General features: G+C 38.5%; 1 protein-coding gene across 1 annotated transcript in view; it reads right to left on the bottom strand.

The window, feature by feature from the left end:
* Window positions 1-989: 989 nt before the first annotated feature.
* The window catches only part of ctnna2 (catenin (cadherin-associated protein), alpha 2), a 514,927-nt gene continuing 501,559 nt past the window's right edge, over window positions 990-14,357 (bottom strand). The window contains exons 17-18 of the mRNA XM_041786313.1: window positions 7,219-7,353; window positions 990-2,093 (exon numbers count right to left, since the gene is read on the bottom strand). Coding sequence (XP_041642247.1) covers window positions 1,806-2,093; window positions 7,219-7,353 — 423 coding nt within the window. The 3' untranslated portion in view covers window positions 990-1,805. The remainder of the gene's footprint in view (window positions 2,094-7,218; window positions 7,354-14,357) is intronic.

Genomic DNA, 14,357 nt, shown 5'->3' with positions numbered 1-14,357 from the left:
CTTACTAATTTATATATATTTTCAAGGTATAAATAGTGAAATAGGTGTGATTTTTGTTCAATTTTACAGCTGTAAACTAGTGTTATTATACTTATTTAGTTTCTATCAGTTTTTATTTTTACTGTGAGCTTTATTTCTGTTTAAATTAATCTAGACATTTAATAGTTTTGATTTTCTTCGGTTTCTGGTGGAATTATAAAAAAAAAAAAAAATGGCATGATTAATGAAATATCTGATTTTAGTAATTTTTACAACAGTATAACAGTTTTATTATACTTAAATAGCAAAAATCAGTTTTCATTTTTATTTTGAGCCTCATCACTGCAAACATTCACTTGGTAATTCAGTATTTGTGATTACTATAGTTCTCCTAAATAATAAGATAAAACTGATGGTACCACATTTACTTATACAGTATTCTGTAGCCAGTCATTTCTTGCCTCAAAGACAACCTTAAAATTAATATTTTGTATATAAGGAACTTTGTAATATGCAAGTAAATACTTGTTACACTCCATACAAGTTTGTTTTTCCTTATTTACATTTTAATATGCATATACTTTATGGATTTTTTGAAACTATGAACAGGCAAGAAACCATATATGGTCACTCCGTTGATTTTGACTTTCACCATTAAAATATAAAACATACAATAAAAGTGACAAAAGGAAGTATTGGGATGTCCACTTCTAATACTCTATGACTTAAACTGTGAATTTTCAGTATTTTCATCCCTATAAATGGTTAAGAAGCTGGTTTGTGAGTGTAACATCTACTGGACATGTCATCTGAAAGTCACATAATATACCATTGAATAAAATGCATAAATCCTGAGCCTTTATCCCGTTGGTGTTGTATTATTTTGGATCCAGTCAAACGCCCATCACTGCTGGCAGAGTGCTGAGCAGGACAGGTCTGGCTGCATGACATCAGCTGCAGTGATATAAAAGTGACAGCAAGAAAGACACATGAAAGTTTGGAGATCAAGTTGAGGGATTTATTAGAGAAGGGTGAATATAAAGGTACTGTATGCAGGGATTTCTATTCTCTGAGCAAACCACAACTAGTCAAACCTCTCTGTCTATATTTATACACTACACAACTTCCAATCAAGGTCATCATAGTTAGTGATGTAATCATTAAATAAACAGAATTTAAAAAGGCAATACAATAGACCATAAGTGTGCTTTGGAAAAAAACACCATATGGATTATGATTATAATCATCAGGAACAAGGAAACTACTTGGATGCTGACATTTCCAGGTATCTTTAATTAACATAAGTTATTCCTAATACTACAGGTTACATTCAAATTGGAAAAAAATATCAAGAGGGAACATACGAACATGGATATATTCCCTTTGGAATAACTTCTCTACCAATCCATTCATAATTTCCATTCAGACAATTTAAATGTGTATACAAGCAGGATATCAACTGCCACAAATGTTTGAAATGCCATTCTTCCTCTTCAGATATGCTTCTTTTTTTACTCCCATGTTTTCAAAAGTACTTGTGTTTGTGTCACATTTGGCTTTCACATATTAAGCTACAATAATCTATAAATAGTGTTGGGTGTGTGTGCACTGGCTGCCTGTGAGCCACGAGGCCCACAGTGTTCACAGGAGCCTTAGTGTGGCAGTTTAATATGTACTGTAGTCCTCCTGAGCTGTCACCGAGCACACACAGGGCAAACAGAGGTGGGTTAACACAATGTAGAAAGGGACTTTTTCTTCAACTTTTCACTGTCATGTTTTTCTCGTTTTTTCTCGTGTAAGCATGACTTATTTTTTCGCTCTCTCTCTTAGAAGGAGTCCATGGCCTTGAATTCGCTGAGGGCCTGGACAGGGGAGATGTGTTTTTTCTGGGAGCCTCGTCTCACACGTGTCTGGCACTCCTCTGGTTTCTCCCTTTTTACCAGCGGCTTCTTCTCAGGGGCTTTCATGCGCCAAGACACCACCGGCGAGTTGACAGCCGCTGTTCCGTACACCTTCTGGTACTTGGTGGAGGCTACATAAGATGCCTTTACAGTCAGCACCACTGCGTTCATTAGGTTCTTGGCTGCTTGGATCAGAGAAGTAGCACTATCCAGCTACAAGGGCAAGGACATTGAAGGGGAGAGGGAGAGAGAAAAACCAAGAGTTAACTCAAAAAAGTGCACATTTTTTTATAGCATTGGACATGAGTATTGGATAGGGCATTGTCTGCATACATGGGAGGTCTGTTGTGCAAATGGTAATTAAGCAGAATAAAACACCACCCTCACTGTATGACATCTTCTTTTAGAGGGTCTTAATTAGCAGAGGCAGGGGTCAGGTGTACCTCTGTCTCCGTCTGTTTTGTTTGGCTGACATTTAAGGTTTAGCGGCCAGTGGGCCTCCTCCTACCTCACACTGAGAAGAGTCAACTGGTTGGATTTAATGAGTGTGGACTCCAGCTGGCCACTATGAAAAGGTTAAAATCTCAGCAGGACTTGCATATCTCATGTGAGACAAACCATAATCCTGAGAAATCTCACAAAGTGTTGTACCAATACAAGATCCAAGAAAACTGTGAGCAAACACAAAGGTCAAGTTGGAATTCAAAGAGGGGAATGAATCATTTACGCTGTTGTAGAAGAAATTTCTTTAAGGGTAAAAAAACCAGCAGAAACACAATTATTTATTATTTTTTTAATTTAATTGAATCTCTGTTATCTCAAATCAGAGTATGATCAACATTTTCAAACCATTTAGGAAGTTTAAAGTTCATACTCTTAAACCCTCTGTGAAATATTTCATATTGAAGGTGCTGGAGAAAATCGATTCACATCAGAATCACAAATTTTAATTCCTATGATTCTAAATTGCTTTAAGATTTCCCCCAAAATGCAAATTTTAAACATACTTAATTTCATCCTTAGTGCATTTTCAACAGCAGTTTGCACTTTAAAGCTACAGCTGTTAGGTTCCTCCATGTACTGTCTTTAACTTTCCTACAGTTACAGCAGCGGGGTTTGTGGCTCGTAAGCTGCACTGTTAGCATTAGCAGCGCTAGCTCTCAGTGTCAGTAATGTTTACATTGCTGTGTCTGACATGCACTGTCTACAGAACTGGGAGTTACTCAGGCTGTCCTGTTTTCTCAAAATAAAAGTGTTAAGACTCAGCAAGTTCACACCATAAAACACCAATTAGAGTTAAAATAAACAAAACAATTGGGAACAACTGCTGACTGACTTAACAGTAAAACAAAAGGATCTATTGCCTGCCTCATGTTCAAGACCGGTGTTATAGTTAACCGTGGGACCATGTTAACTGGTGACATTATATCATATGGGCAGTGGTTGTTGTACTAGCATATTGAAACTTTAAAGAGCCCTTTGTTTAGTTTTCATTATATCAATATATCCATCCATCCATCCATCCATCTTCTTCCTCTTATCCGGGGCTGGGTTGCGGTGGTAGCGGGCTGAGCAAGTAAACCCAGACATCCCTCTCCCCAGATACACTTTCCTACTCCTTGTGTGGGATCCCGAGGCACCTATGAGGCATCCTGATCAGATTCCCGAACCACCTTAACTGACTCCTTTTAATTTAAAGGAGACATATTATACTGTCATATTTTAACACTTGCATACAATGCTACAATGTTGAGGATCCTTTCTAAACCATACCGATTTCATTTTATCAAGAGACAAGCGTCTTTCCATAAACCCTGCAAACGAGATTACCGGCCTCCCTGAACAGCTCGTTGTGAGACTTGATACGAGCTGACATCAGCTCGTTTTCTGGCTTCCCCATTGGACGGTTCTGAGCAGAGATGACTCCCCTCCCCTCCTCCCACAGGAGGCTCTCAGACCTGCCCTCCCGGCAGCTCGTTCTCAGCCACGCCCCCTCCCCGACGCTGTATACACCGCTGCTGTTGTTTGGGTTCTTGCTCTCGTGTGGATTTATTCCGGTCAGCATGTCTTCTAAACTTATTTGAGTTTTTTTGGTTGTGACAATAAATCTACTCTGTCTGCGCTCCCGAAGGACGAAAGCAGCAGAAAGCAGTGGGAATTGTTTGTCTCATCGAGCCGACCGCCTGCGAACTTTTTTCTCTGCGCTTGTCACTTCACCGACGATTGTTTCGTCAATAAGGGCAGTAAGACGCTGGATTTGCTTCTAATCTGCTGCTAAAACATGTCCAGGGAGGCTTAGAACCACAAGATGTAAGTCACTTTATAACATTACTTTAAAACGAGCCATGAGTCAATGGAAGGCTAATGTGTGCTAAACTTTGTCATCAGTTGTTTTCATAACTATCTGCCCTTTTACCCAAAACTATGCAGTAAAACGTGTACCTTTACATTACTAAGTCTTGACTTGTGCTGATTAAAAGCCCAATGAGTAAACTCGGTGATCAATTGGTCGAGAAAACAGTTCGGCCCATTGTTCAGCCCCCAGGAAGCTTTGACCAAGCTGGCCAATCAGAGAACGGTAAGGTCACGGACATCTCTTAATCTCTTAGTCTTAAAGAGACAGGACTGAAACGAAGCGTTTTCAGCAGTAGGCGAGATCTGCTGAAAACAGGGGTTTTCCTATCGCCAGTATAAGATAAGTGAGGAGTTTTTTGAGCTGCACATCATAAATAACTATTCTAAAGGTGTCCCAAAATGACATACTTAAAAGGAAAAAGGGGTAAAATATGTCTCCTTTAAGGAGCAGTGGCTCTATTCTTAGTTCTCCCCAGATGTCTGAACTCCTAAACCTATCTCTAAGGTTGAGCCCAGCCACCCTCCAGAGAAAACTCATTTCGGCTGCTCGTATCCACAATCTCATTCTTTCAGTCATCACCCAGAGCAATGTTGATTTTGACAGATTTTTTTTTAATTTTAGTCTTAGTCTTTAGATTAAATGCCTCTTAGTTTTAGTGACATTTTCATCATTTTTACCCTTTACAGCTTTAGTCGATGAAAACTCAAAAACATTTTAGTCTAGTTTTATTCTATTAAAGTTCTTCACATTTTAGTCTAACTTTTAGTCCAAGCAGTTATTATCTTATCTTAAACTGGTACCAAATCATGGTAGTGTGTTCTGTGCACTCTGCCAAACCTGGGGTCCCTGCTTTCTACAGCTGAGAGGCACTTACTTTAAGTCAGTTTTAGTCATCAAAGATTCATTTTTAGCTAGTTTAGTCTACTCTTTCTCATGGAAAAAAGGCTGTCTCAGAATTTTTTTAGTCATAGTTTTAGTCAAGTCAAATTAACACTGACCAAGAGTTCAAGACCAAAGGTGAGGTTTTGGCTCAGCTTCCTCTTCACCACAACAGTCTGGCACAACGCCTGCAGTGCTGCTGACGCTGCACCAACCCGCCTGTCAATCTCACGCTCTCTTTAACCCCCGCTCGTGAACAAGACCTCGAGATACTCAAACTCCTTCACCTGAGGCAGGGACTCACTCCCCACCCGGAGGGAGCAATCAACCGTTTTCCGCCAGAGAATCATGGCCTCAGACTTGGAAGTGCTGACTCTTATCCTGACCGCTTCGCACTCAGTTGCAAACAGCAAAATGCCTGCTGGAGGCAATATCTTCTAAACATATTTTAGATATGATGTGAAATGTTTAGTTTAACTTGATGTAATTCTAACAACCACTGTCACTTTCAGATGAAAGTCACCATGTAACATGGCTATTGGTTAAACCATAACACCTACTCTTTTACTGTATTGTCAGTGAAGGCTTTAGATTTAGAATCAGTTTCTGATAAATACTACTCTTGCTCAAGCTGATGCATTTTATTTATATTAAATTATTTAGCATTTTCCTCTGTGTATTATAAATAGCTCAAAATGCAACAAATAATGAACACATTTCACAGTGATTTTAATGTCAAATAATACTTTACAGCTTTTTAGTGCACTACAGACTGAAATAGATCCTGATATAATCATCTAGTTAAAAAAAATACAGATTATTTTGTGCATCTGGAATCTGTTTGAATCTAAAATCTAGTCAGAACTGAATCTTGACCCTGAGAATAGGAGTCATATTAAATTCCTACAGTATATACTAAGAGATTCACATCTGTGTTTAATATTATAACAAGGCTCTTCTTAGTTATATTAAGCTCTTGAAATTCCATACGTATCTGGATTAAACACATGACTGTAGCAGCTGCTACAATGTTGCAATGACAGTGATCACTAAACCAATCCTTATTAATAATGAACCAAATAGTGAAAAAAAATGTAATCTCAGTACACTTTTAAAGGGAAGCCAACATTATCCACATCTGCTGCTCTTTTAAAGAAAATGTTTTTCCTTTTTGTTCTTCAGGCAAAGAGTTTTTTTTCCTGTCAAGTGACTCCTTATCTTAATTGAAGGTCTAAGGTTAGAGGGTGGGAAACACTGTCAAGATAGTAAAAGCCCTCTGAGGAACATTTGTGATTTAGCTGTGTATAGATTATGTAAAATTTAGTTCAGCATATGCAATGTGAAAATGTAAGAGTGTGCAGAGACCAATGAGGTGTTTATGTTGTGTGTAAATGTTAAAAATACATTAAAAAATGCATAAATATCAGTCACAAATTCTCATCATTAGTATTCATTGATATAGACTAAACTGCCTTCTAAAAACACTTTGAAAAAAAAGCCATCTACTACATCTGGCTGCTGTATTACATGTATACTGAAGGGTTATGATAGAATAATGCCCTTTACTCTTTAAGAGATACCACATTTGCAGGTAGATCTGCTATATTTCAGCAATAATAAAATGAGGGGGAGTTGAGAGATAGGTTACATTACTGTAGAGATAATTGTGTTCAAACTAATCAATATTTTTCATTAAAACAGAAACCTTTGAAATGGAGAATATGCTGTAAATATATTAGCCAGGTTAAAAGTTAATTGTCAAGTCCTGGCAATATGGGATAATAGACTGATTTTTCATAGAGCAGTAATGATAGGGTTAATGAGGCATGAAAAATACAAATGGAAAAAAGTCCACACTGCATCTTTCTGGTCAAATTAGATGGTAATCGGCCAGTAATAATTGCATCAGCTTTAATCTGCATGACCCTTCATCTTGTCTTCCAAGCTCCATTGTGACCTTGAACTATAAGGTTTGCCACCCGCAGTGCTGAGCATAAGATGGGCCCTTAAATGACCATGCCTGGTGATTGGAGTCAGTAAGCCTATCTGCAGCATCAGTGATACTGGAGCTGGCGGTGCGCTGCTCTGTATGGATAGACTTACCCCGGACACGATGAGCTCTCCGCCCAGATTCTGAACCTCAGCTTTCACCTTGCTGCAGATGTTGAGCTGATGACAGTACAGGGCAATTCTCTGCAGGTAGGCCAGCAGATCCTGCTTACAGGCTGAATCAGGGCACTGAATGGAGAAGGGACACAAAGAAAAACGCTGTCAAAACACACCGAGCACAAAAGCCATAAGAGGCTTTTACAGAGCAGGGCTCAATACGGATAGAAACCATTACAGACAGATATTTCCATACAGAAGCATCCTCTTTCAGTAATTTTATTTTTTTTTGCTTTCCTATATTCTCTGTCTGAAATGAAAGATAAAGCAGCTAGTACAAACAAGATTTATGTTAAATGTGGATGATTTAGGCTAGCTTGCCTTTGCAGTTTTTTCATGTTTGGCCCTTACGGTGGCAGTATGAAGCACTCCCTACCGTCCTTACATATCTTTCCATGTAATTTGTGAGACTATGAGGATTTATGAGGTTCTTCCGCTTAACATGCATCACTGTCAAATGTGTGTTGCACACAGGCAAGGGCTGTGTTAAAAATCACTGCCCTGTTTACTGTTTCCCAACTTCCTGTGTGATCAACATGTAATAATTGACTCAAGATTGGGTGGTAAATTGAGATTCAGTATGCATAGCATCATTCTGAATTTTCAAATGACAGGTCTGCTTATGTGTGAATACATTTTCTACACTCAAAGACACTCAAATAACATGGTACGGGTTAAGTATAGTGCAGCAGTCAAGTAATCAGGAGGGATTTTAGATGCACTGAGATGGAGTGTAATGGTGGTATATATTGTAGATCATAACTGGGTTGAATAAATCACAGAAATGAATTCAAATTGAATTCAGAATTGGCCATTGAGACTGAGATGAAAATAAGCATGTGGAGTCATCTGTTTACTTCCTGTTTGCACTGTGCATTCAGATATTCAGACCCCCTTCACCTTTTCCATTTTTCTTATGTTGCAGTCTGATGCTACAGTCAAAAAATATTTTTTATTCTCATTAATCTACACTCAGTACCCCATTATGACAAAGTTAAAACAGAATTTAAGAAATTTTTGCAAATTTATTGAAAATAAAAACAAAAATATCCCAATCTAGACCAGTGATCATCAACTGGAGGCCCAGGGGCCACATCAGGCCTGCCACAGCTTCCCATCAGGCCCCCAGAAGATTATCAAAATCAGAAAATGTGCAGAGGAAAATATATTGTGGTATTTGGGTTTTATTGTTTGATAATATCCCCATAGACTTTAAAACACTGGCTTAATGTTTGATCCATTTTACAGAAATCCATCCTTTAGTCATTAGAAGTGACTATGATGTATGACAAGCATATACTCATTAGTCTGCTCACACAACAAAAGACAACTTTTCTGCCCATTTCCCCCAACCATCACAACTTTTTTGCATCAAACCCAGTGACTAAAACATGCTAGCCCTGGAAAAACATGCATGTAGCCAAAGTATTGCAATCTCCCCTTAGTGGTATTTGTAGTTTAGGCGATTGGGACTGACATCACTGATAAAGGCACAACATTATCTGTATTTTTGAGGAACAAAAAAAAAAAAATAGAACAAAAATATGTTAATTGAACCAAAAAATGTATAAAATGTTAGTTTTTGTAAAGTCCAGCCCCTTTAGTGTCTTCCAAGAAAAAGCTGGCCCTTGTACAAATATAGTTGATAACCCCTGATCTAGACCCTTTGCAAATTCACTTGCTTGGGGAGAAGGGTCTTAGTGCAAGGGGTGACCAACATCTTACATCTTATTTTTTAAATTTATTTATTTATTTTTTTACCTCAGTCAGGATCACTCTCGTCATACATTTTACTAATTTATTGCAAAATAGATATACAGTTTTACTTGGCAGAGAAGGCTCTGCTCAAAAAACGCTATATCAATGCATTCTGAATACCATAAAATTAGTTCAAAGATATTACTCCATAGTAGCATGAATCTGAAAATGAGGGTGCAGCATGCTTTATGCTATAAAGGAGGAGGCTGGGGTGGAGGAGGTTAAGCTTTGCCGGCAGCAGCAGCGTGGTGCATCAGCATTTGTAAAAGCAGGAATTGGTGAGAAGGTTGTCATACCTAAATACACCAATGTGTATTGGCTGTGGGAGCTGGGGGCCCAAAAAGGTTCGACCACAATCTGGAAGCTCTGATTTACAAAAATGTTGCTTGCAGTTAAGGTTTAAAAGTAGAACATCATACATTTTGGGTTTAACAACAAAAATGTAAGGTATAATTGACCATTTCAAGATACTTATAGTTCTCTTTAATTCTGATATTAAAGCATTTTAAAGCCTGGAATCTCTATAAATAACTGAAAAACAGCACAATTTAACACCTTATAGTTTTGTGCTTTTAATACTTTTTAAAAGCCTTAATTTTGGCTGAACTGATTTATCAACTTTCAGTACTATTTAAGACCCCACAGATACCCTGTGAGGGGGTACTGAGTGTCAATTAAAAAGAATAAAATTTAAATCTTATGGCTGAAACATAAGATAAACCAAAAAAGTGAAGGGTCTCTGTATAGTTTCTGAATGACCTATGTAATTATGTTGTTTCTGAGTGAAAGCACAGTTTCATTCTACAATGCTATATCCAAATAAGGAGGGTTATGTTTTGTTTAAGCTAGAAACATGGTGGAAAAAAATCCAGGCTTTCAAAAAAAAAAAGAAAGGTAGTATTATCATGGTTGACATCAAATCACCAAAAGCACTATTTTTACCTCAGAGGCAACCATTCTGAATGAGAGAAAAGATATTCTTTATTTTGCTACAATCTAAAGCAGTCTATATTTGCTGAATTGTTTGATTTTAAGGGTGTATATATTTCCAAAATAGCTTTGAGATGTGAATCATCCACTAAATTGGACAATTTCAGGAATTATGGTGTTTGATGCAGGGGCTGTGGAAAATCTAGGAACAACAATTCCAACAAAAACAGCAGGGTTCCAGCATTTTGGATCACTAATTACTCTACACTGAGCCTGGACGATGCTCCTCAACAGATTTCTCTCTTCTCACTGGTGGTTTGTTGAAGCTTGAGTTTCAAAGGCAAGTTAAGATACTCTGCAGGGTGTCAGACTGATTCATTTCAAGTTTGTCACAGCTTGTTGCCCAAGAAGAAAACAGATCAATCAACAGTGAATGAAACTTTAGGCTTGCAAACACATAAAGACTTGCTTAGACAGCATGTTTCAATGTAAGCCTCTACTTAGAACCGAAAGTTTGACCTGGTCACTTCAACAGCAGGGAAACTGATCATACAGTGCGGCAAATGGACAAAAAGGAAATACAAGGGCAGCCTCCTGAGGTCTTCTACTACCACACAATTTCCTGCCTTATTATTCCATCTGGAAGCCTTCCAGGTGTCAGCCACGGCCCACTAAGCTCCCAGTGGGTTAAGAACACTGCATCAGCTGCTTAAACACTGTGAGCATCAGTTTGCAGCAACACCTTTCCTCTCGTCATTAATATTAAATGCTCCTAACTAGGACATTCAGCAGCACTGCATGGGGACATGCATAGCTCATTTCCTTGTCTTGTGGGCTTGAGGTTTAAGGGGGGGGCATGGCAAGTGAAACATGGAGCGGTGATGTGAATATACCCCCCCTAGGATTTGTAGCTTTCCTCCAGTGTGCTCTACTTGTCTTTGAGTAGGCAAACAGTATTGATTGGACTTGAGTGCCCTTCAGTTGCGGCAAAAAACCCCAGTAAAAAACAGTTTTCCAAAATTAAATGCCGGTTTTCGCCCTTAAAATTTAAAAGCAAAGAGAAGTATGGAGATTTCCATTTATAGTTATGGTTGCTTTTAGAGCAGGACTTTTAATAACATAGTAAATAAGAGCAGCTCATCCAGCAGCATCAGCAAGTGTCCCTGAATGCAGACTGAGGTGGATCTGCTAGCTCATAGAGCAGCCAGTGAGGCAGAGGGAAGCTTCTCCTTGGGCATTATCACTGCACCGCCAGTCCTGGCTAGAATCACTGCTAACTGCACATCAAACTGCCTGCACATGCACACACACTCACACTCACTCTGCTGCCTCAGGCAAGTTTGATGCAGACGTGACACAATTGCTCCCTATTGTGCTGTTGACTAATAGTCCATTTCTTCCACAGATTCCCTGTTGATGTAAATAAACGATATGGCCCATTGACGCTCTCTCACTCTCTCTCTGTCTATCATAGTGAATAACAGAGTTCATTACAGACCAGGAAGGGGAAACTGTGTGGTTCACTGCTTGACGCAGGCTTCAACTTTCTGACGCATCTCCTGACCTCAGTGTTTCTCTCAGCACACAAACAGGTGAGAAATCTTTTTGTGATTTTTTTTTCTCCGTCTTTGCTTAATTGGGCCAAGGATGAGTGAAACATGCTCCCGGTGGATAATTCGGGAAGATGATGTGAACTCTGGTGCTGAAATGAGGCCATCACGCTATCAGAGTGTGGCAGTCTGTCAAAACACAAGTCACACCTCTCACTGATGCTGCATTTGTAAGCAGGCTGGGTCCGACCTTTTCTTTAATTATTCACCGTGTAAAAATAAAGCATTTTTAGCCTGCTTTCCTTTTTTTACTATTCAGCTTGGGTAGATGGTTTTTAATTACCAATTTAGTCTTATTTTTGCTCCATTTGACATCTAATGGTATAGCAGGAGGATATTTGAGAGTGTGAGGGATGACATGAAAACAGTACCATGGCAGATTCAGAAAGAGTATATTACACATGGTTACACAATATTCCCTCCAGCTGACTGGAAACTACAGTCTCTGTGATGGAAAGCTGTCACCTGTCAGTTACTTTGAGAAAACTAATAATCTTTCTATTTGCTCATCCTGTCCCTTCTCACATTGCCAGGAAAGAATAAGAACTGCTGTGGTAAAGCCACCAAAAAGCAACCAAAATGACCAAAATCCTAAATGACAAAGGATGACTTAACCTCCAGACCACTCTGTACAGCTGAAAATGCATATGGATAGTAAGTAGTGTTGCTGATCAAATGGCCCTTTATTTGGTACCAGTTTGGTTTTTAAAAGTGTGTCAGGTAACTTAAAAAACTGGCAGAAAGAAAACTTGTTCTCAAACAGGTGCCAAGTGGTTCACAGACTTGTACACCCAGGATGTTCATTCAGTACTCAGTTGCTGACCATTAAAAGGAATGTTTATTGCATAATGATGGAGAAAAGCTGTTCAAGAGGCACACTGCAGCTAGCCTCTTAGCTCAGTACAAAACTCCTCAAGACTCTTGTTTTCCCTCATCTGGCTAGACATGCAGTAAACTAATATACAGATTATTCCTCATGCATATAGAATGCTTCAAATTATAATTGCAGCATGCAGGTAACTTTCTTCCATTCCCATTGATTCCAAACCACTGCTCTTCTCTTCCTGCCCCTCATCTGACATGTGCTCGTCATTGGAATCAGATGCCTGTAAATCATTCAATGAAGTGTTAAACACAGCATTTTTCAAAGCAACTTACCATTTGTATGAGAATCACTGAACAGGCTAAAGCTAAATTGGTTTTCGGGGTGGCACAAAGAGACAAAAATTGGCTGGAAAAGTGGTGAAAAGAGGTTAAATGTGGCATAAATAGGTAAAGAGAAAACTGAGAAAATGAGTTAAAATTGAAAGAAAAAACAAAAAATAGAAACAGTGCAAACAGTAACGAAAAGGGGTTAAAACAGTGGCAAAATAGTGGAAAAGTTGCAAAAATTAATTTTAAAAAGTAGCACAAAAGGGAGAAAATATGAAAGAAAAATGGTAAAAAGGGATTAAAGAACTGCAAAAAATTGGGTTGGAGGCAAAAAGTATCAAAAATGAACTAAAAGTGGCAAAAATATAGCAAAAATGGCCTGGCATAGTGAAAAGGGGCACACGGGTAAAATCTGGCAGGCAACTGGCTGAAAGGGGTTAAAGAGAGGCAAAATGAGCAAAAATTGGCAAAACTTGGTTTAAAAGTGTCAAAAATGATCAAAATGGGTTAAAAGTGGCAAAACACGTTGCAGAAATGGCTGAATTAATATTGGTGATAAATCACAATTGGGCAGGTCCGTTCTCTGGGATTCAAAAGAAAATACTAATATAATCATATGTTAATCAGCCCTAAATATGTATTAATTTTTTGTTTGTTTGAAATACTGGCCCCCAGAGTGGTATGGTTTTAAACCTGTTAACAGGCAACATTCAAATGTACAAGACGCTGAAAACAGAAAGAGGACTTGTGAAGGCCTCTGTCTGAAGTCTGATCACTATATTTTGACATGTTAATGAGAAGCTAAGTGAAGAGGGATTCACATGAACAACCATGTGTGCCGCCCTTTAAGTCCAGTCTACACTTGTGATGACTCAGCTCATTTAACAGAGTCACTGACATTTGTGTTAAGTTGGCTCACTGTATTTATTTGTGACTTTTATGGCTTCCAAATAAAACTTGAATTAGTGACTAAAATGTGGTCTGATGTAAACAGCGGTACTGCCGTTTTTCACTGTAATGAGTGACGTCAAAGCATTCACATATATGCAAAAGGCATATAAAAACGACATCAGCTGACTCAGCAAACTGCAGGGGTCAAGTGGATTGACAGAGTTGAAATATGGCGATTTTAAGGCGCAAAAACATGACTATTTGAACACCGAAACACCTTCAGCATTAGCTATCTCACTACTTGTTGCCTGTGTTAATGATCAAAAGCTCTTGCTCACTCCTACAGGAGACTGTGAAGGAGACAAGTTTTAACCTCACTCTCCAAATCCCTTTAAGTGTTTATTGCATAGACTTCAAGATGTAGCTGATGGTAAAATAACTCGTCTAATCTCTCCATGTTAACATACTAAAGTTGTAAAAGAATTCTTCTAAGGTAAATACACTTACATCAAAACTTGACAATTTAGTTACCCTTTAAAAGATCCACTCAGGTGACCTGTTGTTCCCTGTTATGCACATTAAAAAAAAAAATCCTGTTCCTCTAAAGATTCACTCATCTCTAATCCACCTTATTAGCATTTCATTGAATGTTGGTTCCTGTCGTTTTAGAATATACAGATCAGCAGGTTGTGTAGGAGCATGAAGAGAGGGTTTTCTCCGTGTTTGATGTATTTC

This window comes from Cheilinus undulatus, linkage group 4 (genome assembly GCF_018320785.1).
Source record: "Cheilinus undulatus linkage group 4, ASM1832078v1, whole genome shotgun sequence".
Classification (NCBI taxonomy): Eukaryota; Metazoa; Chordata; class Actinopteri; order Labriformes; family Labridae; genus Cheilinus; species Cheilinus undulatus.
The sequence above is the reverse complement of the archived record's forward strand: the minus strand, read 5'-3'. Positions and strand labels throughout refer to the sequence as shown.